Source organism: Contarinia nasturtii, unplaced genomic scaffold (assembly GCF_009176525.2).
Source record: "Contarinia nasturtii isolate CC-2019 unplaced genomic scaffold, AAFC_CNas_1.1 Cnas_scaffold_1037, whole genome shotgun sequence".
NCBI classification, from domain to species: domain Eukaryota; kingdom Metazoa; phylum Arthropoda; class Insecta; order Diptera; family Cecidomyiidae; genus Contarinia; species Contarinia nasturtii.
The window spans coordinates 1,623,091-1,637,384 of record NW_022198383.1 but is presented as its reverse complement, the minus strand read 5'-3'; the positions used below and the strand labels follow the sequence as shown (position 1 = coordinate 1,637,384).

General features: G+C 34.0%; 5 protein-coding genes across 7 annotated transcripts; 3 read left to right on the top strand and 2 right to left on the bottom strand.

Annotated features, from left to right (window-relative positions):
- The first annotated feature begins 710 nt into the window (after positions 1-710).
- On the top strand, positions 711-2,675 carry LOC116344460 (regucalcin-like). The gene is made up of 5 exons (XM_031773011.1): positions 711-940; positions 1,290-1,660; positions 1,728-1,954; positions 2,023-2,161; positions 2,255-2,675. The coding sequence occupies exons 2-5, from the start codon at positions 1,290-1,292 to the stop codon at positions 2,448-2,450; spliced, it is 933 nt and encodes a 310-aa protein (XP_031628871.1). The 5' UTR covers positions 711-940; the 3' UTR covers positions 2,451-2,675.
- Positions 2,676-3,445: 770 nt separating this feature from the next.
- Positions 3,446-5,005, top strand: LOC116344469. The gene is made up of 5 exons (XM_031773020.1): positions 3,446-3,571; positions 3,862-4,012; positions 4,076-4,122; positions 4,391-4,631; positions 4,700-5,005. Exons 2-5 carry the CDS (start codon positions 3,868-3,870, stop codon positions 4,792-4,794), a joined length of 528 nt encoding a protein of 175 aa, XP_031628880.1. The 5' UTR covers positions 3,446-3,571; positions 3,862-3,867; the 3' UTR covers positions 4,795-5,005.
- Positions 5,006-5,474: 469 nt separating this feature from the next.
- LOC116343660 (zinc finger E-box-binding homeobox protein zag-1-like) lies at positions 5,475-6,277 on the bottom strand. Its single transcript, XM_031771865.1, has 2 exons — positions 5,603-6,277; positions 5,475-5,495 (listed from the first exon to the last, which is right to left on the bottom strand). The coding sequence occupies exons 1-2, from the start codon at positions 6,275-6,277 to the stop codon at positions 5,475-5,477; spliced, it is 696 nt and encodes a 231-aa protein (XP_031627725.1).
- Positions 6,278-8,343: 2,066 nt separating this feature from the next.
- On the top strand, positions 8,344-11,801 carry LOC116344432 (SUMO-activating enzyme subunit 2). Of its 3 annotated transcripts, none has more exons than XM_031772976.1 (8): positions 8,344-8,524; positions 9,025-9,177; positions 9,249-9,403; positions 9,573-9,860; positions 9,937-10,051; positions 10,144-10,567; positions 10,642-10,809; positions 10,874-11,801. In XM_031772976.1, exons 2-8 carry the CDS (start codon positions 9,034-9,036, stop codon positions 11,605-11,607), a joined length of 2,028 nt encoding a protein of 675 aa, XP_031628836.1. In that variant the 5' UTR covers positions 8,344-8,524; positions 9,025-9,033; the 3' UTR covers positions 11,608-11,801. The 3 variants fall into 3 exon arrangements, with proteins under 3 accessions (XP_031628836.1, XP_031628834.1, XP_031628837.1); XM_031772974.1 differs by having other exon boundaries at positions 8,344-8,553; XM_031772977.1 differs by having other exon boundaries at positions 8,344-8,565.
- A 427-nt stretch (positions 11,802-12,228) lies between these two features.
- On the bottom strand, positions 12,229-14,029 carry LOC116344444 (PIN2/TERF1-interacting telomerase inhibitor 1). The gene is made up of 2 exons (XM_031772995.1): positions 13,833-14,029; positions 12,229-13,770 (listed from the first exon to the last, which is right to left on the bottom strand). Exons 1-2 carry the CDS (start codon positions 13,900-13,902, stop codon positions 12,293-12,295), a joined length of 1,548 nt encoding a protein of 515 aa, XP_031628855.1. The 5' UTR covers positions 13,903-14,029; the 3' UTR covers positions 12,229-12,292.
- Between the last annotated feature and the right edge of the window lie 265 nt (positions 14,030-14,294).

The window sequence follows — 14,294 nt, the reverse complement described above, 5'->3', positions numbered from 1 at the left end:
CTTTAACGTTAAATGGACGTGTACACCGACATTTGTTTTTATATGAGATATATGGATGCACAACAGCCATGATAAAATATTGTATCAATGATTTTTATTTTCGTATTCAATTAATTTAGCTGCTATTATTCATAAAGAAATAAAGTATTTAATCGATTGCCTCTTTTAAATTATAAATTTATACCGAAAAACAATTTATATTTCAAATGTCAAGAATATGTGTATTCCAGTGTGGTAAAGTATGCATTTAAGTAGATTATTTTTCTTTTTTTATTATTGGAATATTATTGGGGAGGGTAACGTTTTTGTTCACTTGTATACCATTAACTGTTCCCGTATGGATTTCAATGAGATAGTATATTTGTGATGTTTTGTTTATTTTCCTTGACTCAAAATGCAATAACAAAGAGGAGTGACGTGTATCCGCGCCTCTCGTTATTCACAGATAATGCTCGTGCTTGTATTTATATCGCGCAATGTCGAAACCGATCGTTTAATGAACCGAATACAAAGAGTCATGAAACAAAACAATAACAAAAACACAATATAAGATACAAAGCTAATATTTTATATAAAGGATCGTTCATTCGTTCGTTTGTATGATTATCATCTCCCTTCAATGCTTTTTTCTCTCATTCTCTCTCAATTATATGAGAACGACTTGATATTCATATATTTTATAACTGCAAATAGTCTGCCTTCATTTGTCAGTTGACCATAAAGTTTGCGTACACGGCACACACTCGTTTGCTGCTGATAAATAACATATAAACAAATTTCATTAATCAGTGATTTTGACTATTAGCACAATTTATGTTCAACTTATGAGATCAGTTCGACTGTGAGTGTGTAACAAATCACAGTGAGATTATTAATAGCTCAAAAATATTTTAATTTTGATTTTTTTGCTTTACATTCAACGCTATTTACAACAAATAAGGTGAGTTGAAAATTGCAAATAGAGTTTTCGTCGAATGTAAAGTTTTTTTGTGTTTCAAATCATCGCATATGTGCAGTTGGAGAACAAAGAGATTGATTTTAAATTGTTAAATGAAAAAAAAATATATCAGAAAATTCCACAGACTCATAAAGGTCTCTTCATTCATTGAATAACATTTTGCGTGCTATAATCAATTAAACTTTGAAAAATTCTCCGATAAACTTTAGCTTAACGAATCTGTTTATTGCATGCAATCAGAGTCATATAGATAACGATGCTCTAGATTATATAACATTGTCATGATCTTGACTGTGACATATTCCGTTTTATATTTGTTCGTCTTAATTAGATGTCGTTCAAAGTGGAAAAAGTTCCATCAACACGAACAATTGTCGGTACAAGAGCGCATTGGGATGAGCTTACCCAATCGTTGTACTATAACGATGTTGAGGGTACAATTTTCCGTTATGATTACAAGGAAAATAAAGTTTATTCGGCAACAGTTGATGGTGAGAAGGTGGTTGGTTTCATAATTCCAGTTGCGAATGCAACAAAAACCAGTGCCAAAGATGAATATGCACTTGGACTTGGTCGCCGAGTTGGCATTGTGCATTGGGATGGGGTATCAAACCGAGCACTTCTCGGTCCAATCGCTTTTGAAGTTGAAGGTGATAAGCAGAATAATCGCTTCAATGCCGCCAAAGCTTGCCCCCTGGGTCGGTAAGTTCGACAGCATAGCAATAATTATTCAGCAGTTCTTATATTCTAATCATAAATGTCTCTTCAGTTTCTATGGTGGAACAATGCGTTCGGAAAAATGTGGTGACATTTTCCAAGTTGCAGCAGGTTCGTTGTATAAATATATCAAAGGCGACGGTGTTTATGAATTAACGGACGGTGTCTTTGTGTCGAATGGTTTGGCTTGGGATGAAACAACAAATAAAATGTATTACATCGACACCGGAAAATTTGATGTCAAAGAATACGATTGGGATCGTAAAACCGGTGACATCTGTGAGTTCTTTATATTCGGTTTCAACAAAGAAGAGGTTTTATACTATTTTTCAATCCGCTTTTTTCAGCCAACGAACGTGTTGTAATCGACTTTAGCGATAATGGGAAAAATGCCGGCTTCCTTCCCGATGGACTCACAATTGATACGGAGGGAAATTTATATATTACCAATTTTGGCGGATCGAATGTGGTCAAAGTTGAACCGAAGTAAGAACGATTCTATCTTATCTTTGCATAGTTAAAATTTAAAAACTTGTTAACCTTGGATAAATGGACCACTTTTTGTTTATTCTCACATAGAACGGGAAAAATCTTAATGGAAATACCAATTCCGGCTAAGCAAGTGTCATCGATAACGTTTGGTGGTCCAAATTTAGATATTCTATACGTAACAACAGCAAGTTCGGGCGACTCGGATAACGAGTTGGCTGGATATCTATTCAAAATTACCGGTTTGGGTACCAAAGGATTTCCGGGCGTTAGAGTTCGCGTGTAAATTCCAATAAAGAATGTGGAAACAAACTTAATGAAGAAATTTGATAAAATTCTATGAGAAAAACGCAAAAATCAGAAAACTTTATCAATGTTCCGTGTAAGAGACGTTTATTTTCTTTATCTCTGATGAATTCAATTATACATAACAATTTAAGCAAACTATACTTTTTCAAATAATGCCGACTTTGATTACAGAAAGAAACAAAGTTCATAAATTGATAAACTATTGCAATTATTATTCTTTTTCTTGACTTTTTTCGTTTTCTTGTGAAGTAGTAACTTTGAAACACTTGATAATTGTTCAATAAATATTACTTCGAAATAATTCCAACGATGAATTTTGTAGTTATTAATACACAGATAGATAATTATGAACGTGATTTTGAACTATCACGCTTGGTCTTTTCGAAGTTCGAAAGATGTTCGAATTCAAACTACCGATCACATCCTTCAACTTTGCTATTTCAATTGAATGCCAGCTATAAATACACAAATTGAATAAATACGGAAGTTTTCAAAAAATCTTCTATTATTTATTTCGAAAGAATGTAAAAGGAATAACAAAAATAGGTGCCTCGATGATAAGTAAAATATAGTGAGTATGTGGAGGTTACATTTATTGCTTTCTCTAGTGAATTTGAATGAATAAAAAATGACATAAAAATTAGTACAAAAGTAAAGCTAAGCGCTTCAATCCGTTCAATCATTACCATTCACTCATAAACGGATCGCGGCTATGTGATCTCAATGAAGTTGAGCTATTTGAATGTTTTCACCTGTGGATCGTATTTCCATCTAATATGCTCAAAAAGTGCTTTTGTCGCTACAAAAAAAAACCAAAATGCGCTGTTTAAACGGATTTTTTCATTGTATTCACCTTATTCTTTATATTTATGAACAAATTAACTTTGCACACGTCTAAAATTTCACTTCAACACAACTTCATATTTTTGCAACATTGCAACTTTTGATTACCATATTCCGAAAAAAATAGTGCTCATATTACAACAAACGATATTTTCTTGTGCACTGAAAGCAATTTGCACGAAGTTTTCATAGCAGCGGCGCATTTCAATTTTATTTTCGATCGAATAAGTCTTGCGTTGATTTCATTCTATTACAGTGAGTTTTTTGTTTGTGATTATGAAATATTTTTTAAAATACACTGTTTTTATTTTTAAAAAAATCTCCCATCGTACGAATTTCAAATTCCATCCTTTTGTTAATGATCTTTGAATCGAAATTTTACAACTATTTCAAGAAAATATCTAGTTTTCAAAATATTTTATTATTTTTGAAATACATTGTGTTTTTCATTTATTGAATATGAATATTGAGCTATGCTAGTCAATCTGTAATTTAAAATGATTCAAGTAAATAAGTGTTTTTCTATATATATTTTTTACTTCAAGGTGAAAATGAGTTTGTTGACGGTTAGTTCTCTCTGTGGTTTTGATTTGAAAACGGGTGGAATATTTCTTGGAATTTTTGAATTATTTACAACTCTGGTATGGTTGTTAAAAGACATTCGCGATCCAATTTCAATTGACTATGCAATTGATGGTAAGACCTTTATAAAATTAATTTCCTCAACTTTTTTCGCCACTAAATGTCTGTCTTCAACAGTTTTATCACTCCTGACCACGATCTCCTGGTTGTATGGAATTCAGCAGGTAAATAATTCATTCAATCGAACTACGAAATTTATTGGCATTGACGAATATTGACCTAGAATTAAAATTTAGTTTATTTTATCAACTCAGATATGCAGCATGCAATGCAAGAATTTTTTTCAAGTCAATGTATTGAGATATTGCATATTTGAGTGAATATCTTATTTCCATACCAACGAAATCAACTCACACTTTAGATAGATTGATGGTCTAGAATATTTGGATAAAAATATAATACAGCGTCAATGTGCTTTATTCTTTTCTACAGCAAAACACCAAAGCAATGCTGTTTAATATTATTTGGTCTGCAACCAATTGCATCTTCTTCGTTGTTGTACTTATTTTCGCATCACTTGGGGTAATATTTCTTAAAGACATACACGCTGCGCTTATTAGAAGAGCAGATTTTCTAAGTTCTCCCTATGGAGATAATATCGATCAGGATAAATTATACGAAATTATGGATTTGACTATAGCCACCATTTGGATGATCGCCTTACTCATTTTTGGTTTGTATAGGTCAATAAACGTTATTGATATCGTTTTCTAATACAATTTTCTTTTTTTTTATTTGCAGTGATTCAGTGGTATTTCCTTGCTGTCAAATATTCACTTTATAAACTAACGAAGAAAAATAATTTCAAACCAATTACTGATAAATGTCCAATCTGAATTCGGTGCTATTAAACTACGCACAACGAACCGAAAATGATGTCTTCATCATTTATTAGTTATTAATTGAAAATCTCTGTTTATCCCTTAGGAATTACTTAATATTCTTTTCAAAATTAGTTCATAAACTCTTTCAACAAATAAATAGACTCAATTTATAATATCAAACATTTATATGAACGAATAAACAGAATTAGTCTCAGCTCTTCAATATAGTTTTTTATAACTTTGTGAGTGAAATTCCAGTGGCTCTGTTGTTGAATCATCTGTTTACATGTATGTTCTAAGAATCTAGCTATGTCTTTAGTTTAAAACTGTTGTAAACCGTAAATAAGCACTTCAGTCCGGTCAATCATCACCATTCAATTATAAACGGATTGCAGGTATGTGATCTCAATGAGGTTTTTGTTGGAAAAATTCCATCGCATGCATTGCATACGAATTTGTTGACAAAAATGCCATGCACCGCTTGTTTATGCCGCTTCAAAACAATGCTATCAATAAATCGTGCGTTGCACTCATGGATTTTGCAGCGATATGGTCTTTTGCCGGTGTGTATTCGAACGTGTGATTCTCTGGCTGACCGACTCTTAAATTGTTTGCCACAGTTTTCGTACGTGCACACAAATGGCATGTTGCCCGTGTGTTGGTTCTCATGCACCTTGAGTTGATGTTTTGTTCTAAACGCTGTGCCACATGAGCTGCACACAAAATTTTTAATATTTAAATGAATGCATTCCAGATGGCTTTTCAGCATCCATCTTTCAAAAAATTTCTTGCCACACACTTCACATTTGAATGTTTTCACCTGTGGATCATGTTTCCATCGAATATGCTCGATAGTTCGTCGTTTTGTCTTAAATTTCGCTTTACAAATGTAACATTCGAACGAAATATCTTCTAAGGCTGGACCGTCATTTCGCCGTTTTAAAATACATTCGATTTTATGTTTTGTCAATTGATAGGCGCTAGAAAATACACGGGCACAAACTTTGCAAAATATTGACCCACGTGAACTGTGAACAATTATTTTATGTCGACGCAATGTACTTTGATTACTGAGAATTTTACCACACACATCGCACTCGGACGATTCGTTCTTTTTGTTTCGCTTCACTTGTTTCGGTTTTTCAAGGCAAATTACTTTGTTTTCAGTGTGTAATTTGGTGGACGATTCGCTTGAGTTATGAGGGGAGTTTTGAACGCTTTGCACCGGTGCAACTGCAATTGATTCATCAATTACATTTGGTTGCTCATTTTCCTCAATCGGTTCGATTTTAATGTACACTTCTTCAACGCAACATGTTGGTGACATCGATGAACCTGATGTTGAGCTATTTTCATCGAAATTTTGGATATTTTCAAACCCGATACGTTGATTAACGTCTGGAATCGATTCGGAGTTTCCCACTGAATTCGAACCTTTCTTGACACATGTTATAGCATTATGCAAAATGTACACATTTCCACCAAATCGAATCATATTCTGGTCACATTCTTTACAGGTTTCTTGAACAATATGCCCTAAAATATGCTCATCTTTTGCAGCAGCACTTGCCAATATTTTTGGACAAAATACACATTGATGAACTGAAATTCGAAATATTCTCTCTTATGTTTGTTGTTTTTATTTAAAAAAAAACGTATAATAATATTTTTACCTGTCTTCACTTCATTCATTTTATAATAGAACTTTTTACAATAACTTGACGATCGATTGCACTATGCAAACAAACTGTCTTCAAGAATAAAGAGTTTATGACTGTCAACTATTTGCTATGTTCTCACTGCCAAATGCACAACGGCATTCGTTTTATGGATTTGAACGGAAAGAGAACTCGATAGGAACGAAGAACAACAATATATGGAAAGAGAATAAAATAATAAGTTGTGCATTTTTTTCTAGATGGGGGAAATTATCAATAAAGCGTTTTATTTATGATTTATTATATGATATATTGATTGATCAAAAAGAAAATGATAATCTCTTTTACGCAATATAAATATTTGTACGTAATGTTGCAAGTTCATATAACGTAGATGTTGTAGATCGTATTAATCAAATTATTGGGTGTGAATAGTAGTTTTTGTTTAAATCGTTGTTATTCCAAAATTTGTATCAACCGTATCCGGTTCAGGATCTTTTGATGCAACTTCTAATGTTTCGCCATCTTCCGTGCTTTTCTTCCCGAAAATGGTCCTGGTTGGCCTGGATCAACATACGCTCCTTTACGTTTGGGGTTGTCGTAATAGACCGACTTTTCATCGCCCGTGACAATTCGACTCAAAAAACTATGTTTTTTGTGTTCTTTGAGATGTTCTCTGCATGCTGTGATTCGTGCTTTGAGTTGGTTTTCAGTCAGTTGATGTGGTACCCATTTTCCTAGCTTTCGAATCATTCCCATGGTATGTAAACGTCCGGAAATGGTTGCTTGAGTTACATTTAACTCCATTGCGAGTTCTTTTTGGGTTCGGGCCGAGTTTTCATCCAATAATGCTTGCAATTCTGCATCTTCGAACTTTTTTGGCTGACCTGACCGTTCTTGGTCTTCCACGTTGAAATCACCACTTTTGAAGCGTCGAAACCAGTACTCGCATGTTTTAATCGATATTTTATGGTCAGAACCATAAGTTTCCGACCATAATCGATGGCTCTCAGCGGCACTTTTCTTCGAATTAAAGAAGAAAAGTAAAACTTCCCGCAAATGCTGTTTTTTTGGCACATATGCTGACATGATTGTAAGCGAAAAAATTATGTTGTTTACACTTTGACAAAATAACACATTCAGAAAACTAATGTCAAATGATGTGGCTTTCACGTGAATAAAGTTACAGTATGGTCCGATGCGTTACAGTACAAGTTACACCATCTGGTAGAAATCCCTCAAAATTAATTTATACACCCAATATTTTGAAAACATTCAAAGTATTGCATTTTCATTGAACTTTTCAAATAGTGTCTTTTACAGATCCTTAGAAGATATAATAAAAGAAATGATCCCATATTTAAGGATTTTGAGATAGCATACAACAAAAGTCCTCAGCATAAAGCATATGATCGAAATTTTTTGCATGGATATATAATACATAAATATCTGCACTATGACAGGATCTCTGAGCAATTTCGATGTTCCCTTTGTTCTTATGTTTGAAAAACCTTCATTTTTTTTTAAACAATAATTGATTTCGATAGTCAAATTGACTGAAATATTTATTGAACGCATATTCCTATCAATTTTCTTAATAAATTGAATTTATTTGTTTACACTGATACACAAGAGACGGGTACTTAACGATACTTTACGTTTGATTTGAATTACATTTTGACGCTTTTCGTATGCTATTTTCCATTCTGTTTAAAATAAAAATAAAATGCATTCAATACAATATAAAATAAAATTTCTTTAAAAAATTCTAATTTTTCACAACAAAAAATCTTTTTGTTTCGAAAATCTGTGAAATGGTATACTTTGTACCACGCACTTAATTCAATTTATGAGACGCACCCCAAAATGCTATAACACAATGACATTTCATGAAACGCCGGGTATCAACATATTGCTGAGTGTGCTTGTTCTTGTTTTGGCTTCATAATTCCACAAAAGTCAATTTTTTTACGCTCAAAATTGTTTGCAACACATTCGTTGTGATTTTATTAAACAATTTATACACATATCGACTATAAAACAATAAAAAGTCAATCAAAAGCCATTGGGTTCAACATAATTTGGTAATTCATTGATATTGTGAAATTTAAGCGCAACTGTCAGGGTATACTTACTTTAAAAATTACTATTCCATTATTGAAGAATGCTATCCATTCTTTCGATTATTTTTCCATTACACCCATTACATCCATTTCAAAAAATCACAATATCAATATCTATTTAGTATGTAAGAAAGTAGTAAGGGTTTGATCACACATATACACACATAAATTAAAAACAATTTGCAAATGAATTGAACGAAGCTGCGTTAGCAAACACTTTGCTCACAAAAATTGAGATTTGGTAGTAGTAGTAGTTCTGTTCTTCCACAACAGAACGCGATTCTTAACACTACTACCAAATCACAAATTAAAGCAATGTTGTTGCAAATGTGTGACGATTACTTTTATCTTAAACTATACATATTTGATTTTCATTATATGTTTCCATTACTTCCATTACGTTCCATTACATATTGATTAATTCCCATTATTTCCATTCTTTTCTTTGTGATTAACCCTAGGCAACTGTAATGGCAGCACAAATAACTGGTGTGTTGGAGTCATCTCTTCAACAAAAAATTGGCGACAGCAAAATTTTGGTTGTCGGTGCTGGTGGCATTGGTTGTGAAGTGCTGAAAAATTTGGTAATGTCTGGATTTTCCGACATTGAAATCGTAAGTACCTCTAAATACCAATATGATGGTGTACATTTTTTTTTCTACTACCAATCAATTTTTAATTGCAGATCGATTTGGATACAATTGATGTGAGCAATTTGAACCGTCAATTTTTGTTCCACAAAGAGCATGTTGGTAAATCAAAAGCTGAAGTGGCACGAGAAAGTGCTTTGGCATTCAATCCAGATGTCAAAATCAAAGCATACCATGACGACATTATCACGTAAGTATATCATAAACCACAATTTTATGTTCTTGTTGAACATTTACCGTAATATTAGCAACAATACTTGGAACGACGTAGTTTCCATGAATTTTGGCTGGTTCATTTTATTTGATGTAAAAAAAAATACTTAAACGACTTTTTTTAAAAAAAATTTTACTTCGCTTAGTACCAACTATGGCGTCAGTTTCTTCCAAAAGTTCAATTTGGTGTTGAACGCATTGGACAATCGTAAAGCACGCAATCACGTCAATCGAATGTGTTTGACGGCAAATGTTCCGCTCATTGAAAGTGGCACCGCTGGCTATGACGGTCAAGTGGAATTGATTAAAAAAGGATCGACACAATGCTATGAATGTACACCAAAACCAGCACAAAAATCATTCCCAGGCTGCACCATTCGGAATACACCATCCGAGCCCATTCACTGCATCGTTTGGGCAAAACATTTGTACAAGTAAGTCAACGAAAACTTTCCGAATTGGAATTATTTATTTTCTTCTGCTTTAATGTTAATTATTTGCGACATTTAGTCAACTGTTTGGTGAACACAATGAAGATGAAGACGTTGCACCGGACCGGGAGGATCCAGAAGCCGCTGGTGAAAATGCAGGTGCCACTGCACTGGAAAAAGAATCAAAAAGTGATGTAAGTATATTCAAGAATGCGAAATGAGTCAAAATCAGTAAATAAAAAAAATGCTAATGTCCTTCATTGTCATTGAAACATTGAAAACATAGGGTAACGTGGAGCGTGTAAGCACCCGTCAATGGGCTCAAGACACAAACTATGATGCGGAAAAGATTTTCAACAAGCTATTCTATGATGACATCAAATACTTGTTGAGCATGTCCGATTTGTGGAAGGAACGCACCCCACCAGTTCCAATGCGATATGGTGCATTTGGTGATGACGAAAAGTCATCCGATGAATCGAATCTAACGGGAAGCAATCGTGACCAGAAAGTTTGGTCGATTCGTGAATGTCAAAGTGTGTTCGCAACCAGTTTGTCGGATTTGCAAAAGGAATTCACAAAATTGGCGGTCGATGATCATTTGGTTTGGGACAAAGATGATAAGCCAGCCATGGATTTTGTGGCAGCTTGTGCCAATGTTCGCGCCAAGATTTTCAACATTCCGCAAAAGAGCCGGTTTGAAATCAAATGTAAGATTCAATATATAGTCTTCGTTTAGTTCAACTTAATTGTAATATTTTGCTTATTTTTCGTGTTTCATTAGCAATGGCTGGTAATATTATTCCTGCGATTGCCACAACAAATGCAATTACAGCCGGTCTTGTTGTGATGCGTGCATTCAACGTTTTATTGGAACAATATGAACAGTGTCAATCGGTTTATGTTCGTCTACGTTTGAACCCACGCAATCAAATTTTCGTACCCGATCGCCGTAAGTACTGAATATATAAAGGTTATCAACAAAATACTAACAAAACAATGTATTATTTTTTTAGAATTGATGGCACCAAATCCAAAATGCATTGTGTGCTCCGACAAGCCACAGGTTGTTGTGAAAATCGACACAAATCGCATTACGGTGAAACAATTCCGAGATGAAGTTTTGGTAAAAGGTTTGAACATGATCGAACCGGATGTTATAACCGAAGGAAAGGGTTTAGTGCTGATTTCGTCGGAAGAGGGCGAAACAGATTGCAACAATGATAAGAAGTTGTGCGAATTGGAAGTCGTTGAGGGTTGCATTCTAAAGGTTGACGATTTCGTGCAGCAGTACGAATTGACGGTTATCATCTCTCATAAGGATGTAGAGCGTGAAGGCGAATTGTTCGAAATTGTTGCCGATCCCGACTCTTTAATACCAGAAAACCAAACTGAGGAAAAAGAAGAAGTCCCAGAAGACAATGGTGAACCAAAAGCGAAAAAACGCCGCCAGGAACCGCAGGAAGATAGCGATGATGACTTATGTATTATCGAAGATGGTGAAAACAACAAGAATCCGCCGCCAACAACATCATCGGCTGGATCGTCGTCATTCGGCGGTCAAAGTTCACGGGAAATCAGTCAACCGGCCACATCAACTGTTATTGATGACGACGACGATGACGTGTGCTTTGTTGAAGATGAAAAAATGGAAGAAGATGTAGCCGGCCCAAGCACTTCCTCCAAAAATCTCAAGCGCCCGCGCATTGAACAAGAAGATGATGACCTCATCCTAATCGACAGTGATTAGAACAACGCAAAAAGAAGACGGAAATCTTTCAAAAAATCCATTAAAATCTATTACTATTATTCATCAATTTAAGAAGAAAAGAAATACCCCACTACAGAACTCTAACTTTATGTAAAAGCGCAAAAAACGCATATTCTCATGTTCACACAAATATATTGAATAAAAAATAAATTCTCTTTATTTCAATAGTAAAATAATTGGAGTTTTACGAACCGAACATACAACGCACTTGCATGCACGATGTCTTTCGTATCGTTTTGTTTTAATAAGTCTATTATCCAAGCAGCTTTACTAAAGGTTGTATACGAGTTTTCTTCAAAAGTCAGTTTTTTTAATATTCGATAGGCCTAGATACTGAAGACAAATAAGGACTTATTACAAGTGACAAAGAAAGGATCAAATGGCCGGACATTCGTTTGGTTAAAGTAGAATTATATGCAACAATTTAATTTGTGTCGTGTGTAAAGTTGTTAACATATCATCAAACAGAGCTATTATAGGCACAGTGGAAGTGCGGATACTCTTCATGTAAGTACGGCTCTTTTTGTATTCAAGTTCTCCAATACCAACTCTGTCCCAAAAAAAGAAGTCTTTTTGAAGCAAAATCAAAACCGAATTAAATTACATAATTTTTTGTGTGTATTTATTAAAAGTTATTTTGGAATTTCTATACAATTGAAAAAAATCATAATTTCATGAACAAATTCTTTTTCTTAAGCTGTTTCACCGAATATCGTTTAGCTTTTGTTGCTTGAACTGCTTCCTTTCCGTACTTATTAATGAGAGCATAATCCCACAAATCGCTAATTTTACCCTGATCTTTTGATTTTTCGGTTACTTTCAATTCAAATTCTTTACTGTACCCATAACCACTCAAGTCGCTGAGATTCGCATTTGGAAATCCATCCAAATCAACGAATCGAAACATTTCGGCGTGATATCGATTTATTTCGAATATGTCATCCATATCGATTTTTTGAGTTGTTTTGCTTGATATTTCACCATTTCGGTTGTCAGCTGACTTGGATTGATTCAATGAGGTTGATGGTCGCTCCGAGCTATTAGCCAAAATGTTTAAAATACCGCTCATAAATTGAGTGTTTTCTGATTCTGAAACTTCATCACTTTTTTCTAGTTCAAAATTTGATGTCGATGTTGAATTTTTTCTTTCCTTTTTCTTCTTTTTCGATACATTTTCCGTTGCCTGATCATTGGCAGTGCAAACAGTGTCATTATTGGCAATATTACTCTCTTCTTCGTTGGTTTCAACATTTTCAGTTTGACTTTCTGAACACTTTTTACTTTTCTTCTTTTTCTTCTTCTTCATTTTAACGGACACAATTTCACATTCACTGTTTTCATCCGATACGACGATTGACGCCTCTTCATTTTTCGGTTTCTTCTTCTTCTTTTTCTCATTCCTACCTTCCGACGATTGTTCTTCATTTTTTGGGTCTATTTCATCCGATACAACTGTGTCTTTCATTTCTTGATCTTTTTTTCGGCGCTTTTTTGTTGGCAATTCAACCGATGGCTCAACTTCATCTTTTGATTCGCCTGTATTTTCCTGGGTGCGCTTCAATGAATCCATTTTCTTCTTCTGAAAATAGTCTTGAATGGTAGTGTTTGTTTCAATCGTTGTTATTCCAAAATTTGTATCAATCGTATCCGGTTCAGGATCCTTTGATGCAACTTCTAATGTTTCGCCATCTTCCGTGCTTTTCTTCCCGAAAATATTGGCCAAATCTTTTTCACTGTACTTCGACACATCTTTGCCGCGCGTAAATTTTCTGTAGTGAACTCGAACGCTGGATTTTTTTGACATTTCCTCTAATGATTTTCCGCTAATCGTTGATTTAATCGATTTGGACTTTTTACCATTCTTTTCTCCAGATGCAAAACCAAATCCCGTTCGCACATCGCCTTCGTTTTCACTTTCATTTTCAGATACATTTTCTGATTTATCAAATGATTTGAGCAGCGAATTGAAGGCATTCTCATGACCTGTCCATTGATCGTCGCGGTCTTGATATCCCATTCCTTTTTGATCGGTTTTATGCGAAACTCGGATAAAATTCTGTTCGCCATCTTCCTTCATTCCAAGCCCTTTACCCTTGGACCATCCCATTTTCTCCAACATCTTTGTCCCAAATCGATTCGCATCTAGAATTATATTCACATAAATTGTATGTATTTTCTGACCATCATTATTTTATTGAGCTTACCTTCGTACAACGGTTTGCCCCGTGGATTTAAAACGTACGATTTTTGCTTCACATTACTATAAAAAGTCATTTTATACGATCTATTCTTAGTTTTCAAGCAGATTTTAACTGAATTTTCAATTAAATCTTATTTTATTTTATTCATTGAAAAGAATATTCAAACTTTGGATACGATTAATCTGGTCGCAACGTGGGTTTTGACGTCTCACGTGTCAAACATGCCTTCATTGTTTATATTTGAATTGACAAATTTATTAAGTAACAAATAAGACAAAGTATTTCTAAAGTAAAACACGCTTGAGTATTGAAAGGGGAATAGCGATTACTTTTTTATTTTGAATTAGTCGATAGTAAATAATGATATTTATAATATCATATAAAAATGTTATGATAAAATCTATATTTGGAAAAAATTACCATTTTTAGCGTTAATTACCACTTTACTGTTTGAAAAGGTCCATA

What these genes read in the sequence shown, in the direction of transcription:
- LOC116344460 (XM_031773011.1), top strand. Translation starts at nt 1,290, where the DNA reads ATGTCGTTCAAAGTGGAAAAAGTTCCATCAACACGAACAATTGTCGGT. An exon ending in AAAGCTTGCCCCCTGGGTCG is followed by an intron (nt 1,661 to 1,727) that starts GTAAGTTCGACA and finishes ATGTCTCTTCAG; the next exon opens with TTTCTATGGTGGAACAATGC. An exon ending in GTGGTCAAAGTTGAACCGAA is followed by an intron (nt 2,162 to 2,254) that starts GTAAGAACGATT and finishes ATTCTCACATAG; the next exon opens with AACGGGAAAAATCTTAATGG.
- LOC116344469 (XM_031773020.1), top strand. Translation starts at nt 3,868, where the DNA reads ATGAGTTTGTTGACGGTTAGTTCTCTCTGTGGTTTTGATTTGAAAACG. An exon ending in GGTTGTATGGAATTCAGCAG is followed by an intron (nt 4,123 to 4,390) that starts GTAAATAATTCA and finishes TCTTTTCTACAG; the next exon opens with CAAAACACCAAAGCAATGCT. An exon ending in GATCGCCTTACTCATTTTTG is followed by an intron (nt 4,632 to 4,699) that starts GTTTGTATAGGT and finishes TTTTATTTGCAG; the next exon opens with TGATTCAGTGGTATTTCCTT.
- LOC116343660 (XM_031771865.1), bottom strand. Translation starts at nt 6,277, where the DNA reads ATGATTCGATTTGGTGGAAATGTGTACATTTTGCATAATGCTATAACA. An exon ending in GATGGAAACATGATCCACAG is followed by an intron (nt 5,496 to 5,602) that starts GTGAAAACATTC and finishes TTTTGTGTGCAG; the next exon opens with CTCATGTGGCACAGCGTTTA.
- LOC116344432 (XM_031772976.1), top strand. Translation starts at nt 9,034, where the DNA reads ATGGCAGCACAAATAACTGGTGTGTTGGAGTCATCTCTTCAACAAAAA. An exon ending in TACCATGACGACATTATCAC is followed by an intron (nt 9,404 to 9,572) that starts GTAAGTATATCA and finishes TACTTCGCTTAG; the next exon opens with TACCAACTATGGCGTCAGTT. An exon ending in GAGCCGGTTTGAAATCAAAT is followed by an intron (nt 10,568 to 10,641) that starts GTAAGATTCAAT and finishes GTGTTTCATTAG; the next exon opens with CAATGGCTGGTAATATTATT.
- LOC116344444 (XM_031772995.1), bottom strand. Translation starts at nt 13,902, where the DNA reads ATGACTTTTTATAGTAATGTGAAGCAAAAATCGTACGTTTTAAATCCA. An exon ending in GGGCAAACCGTTGTACGAAG is followed by an intron (nt 13,771 to 13,832) that starts GTAAGCTCAATA and finishes ATATAATTCTAG; the next exon opens with ATGCGAATCGATTTGGGACA.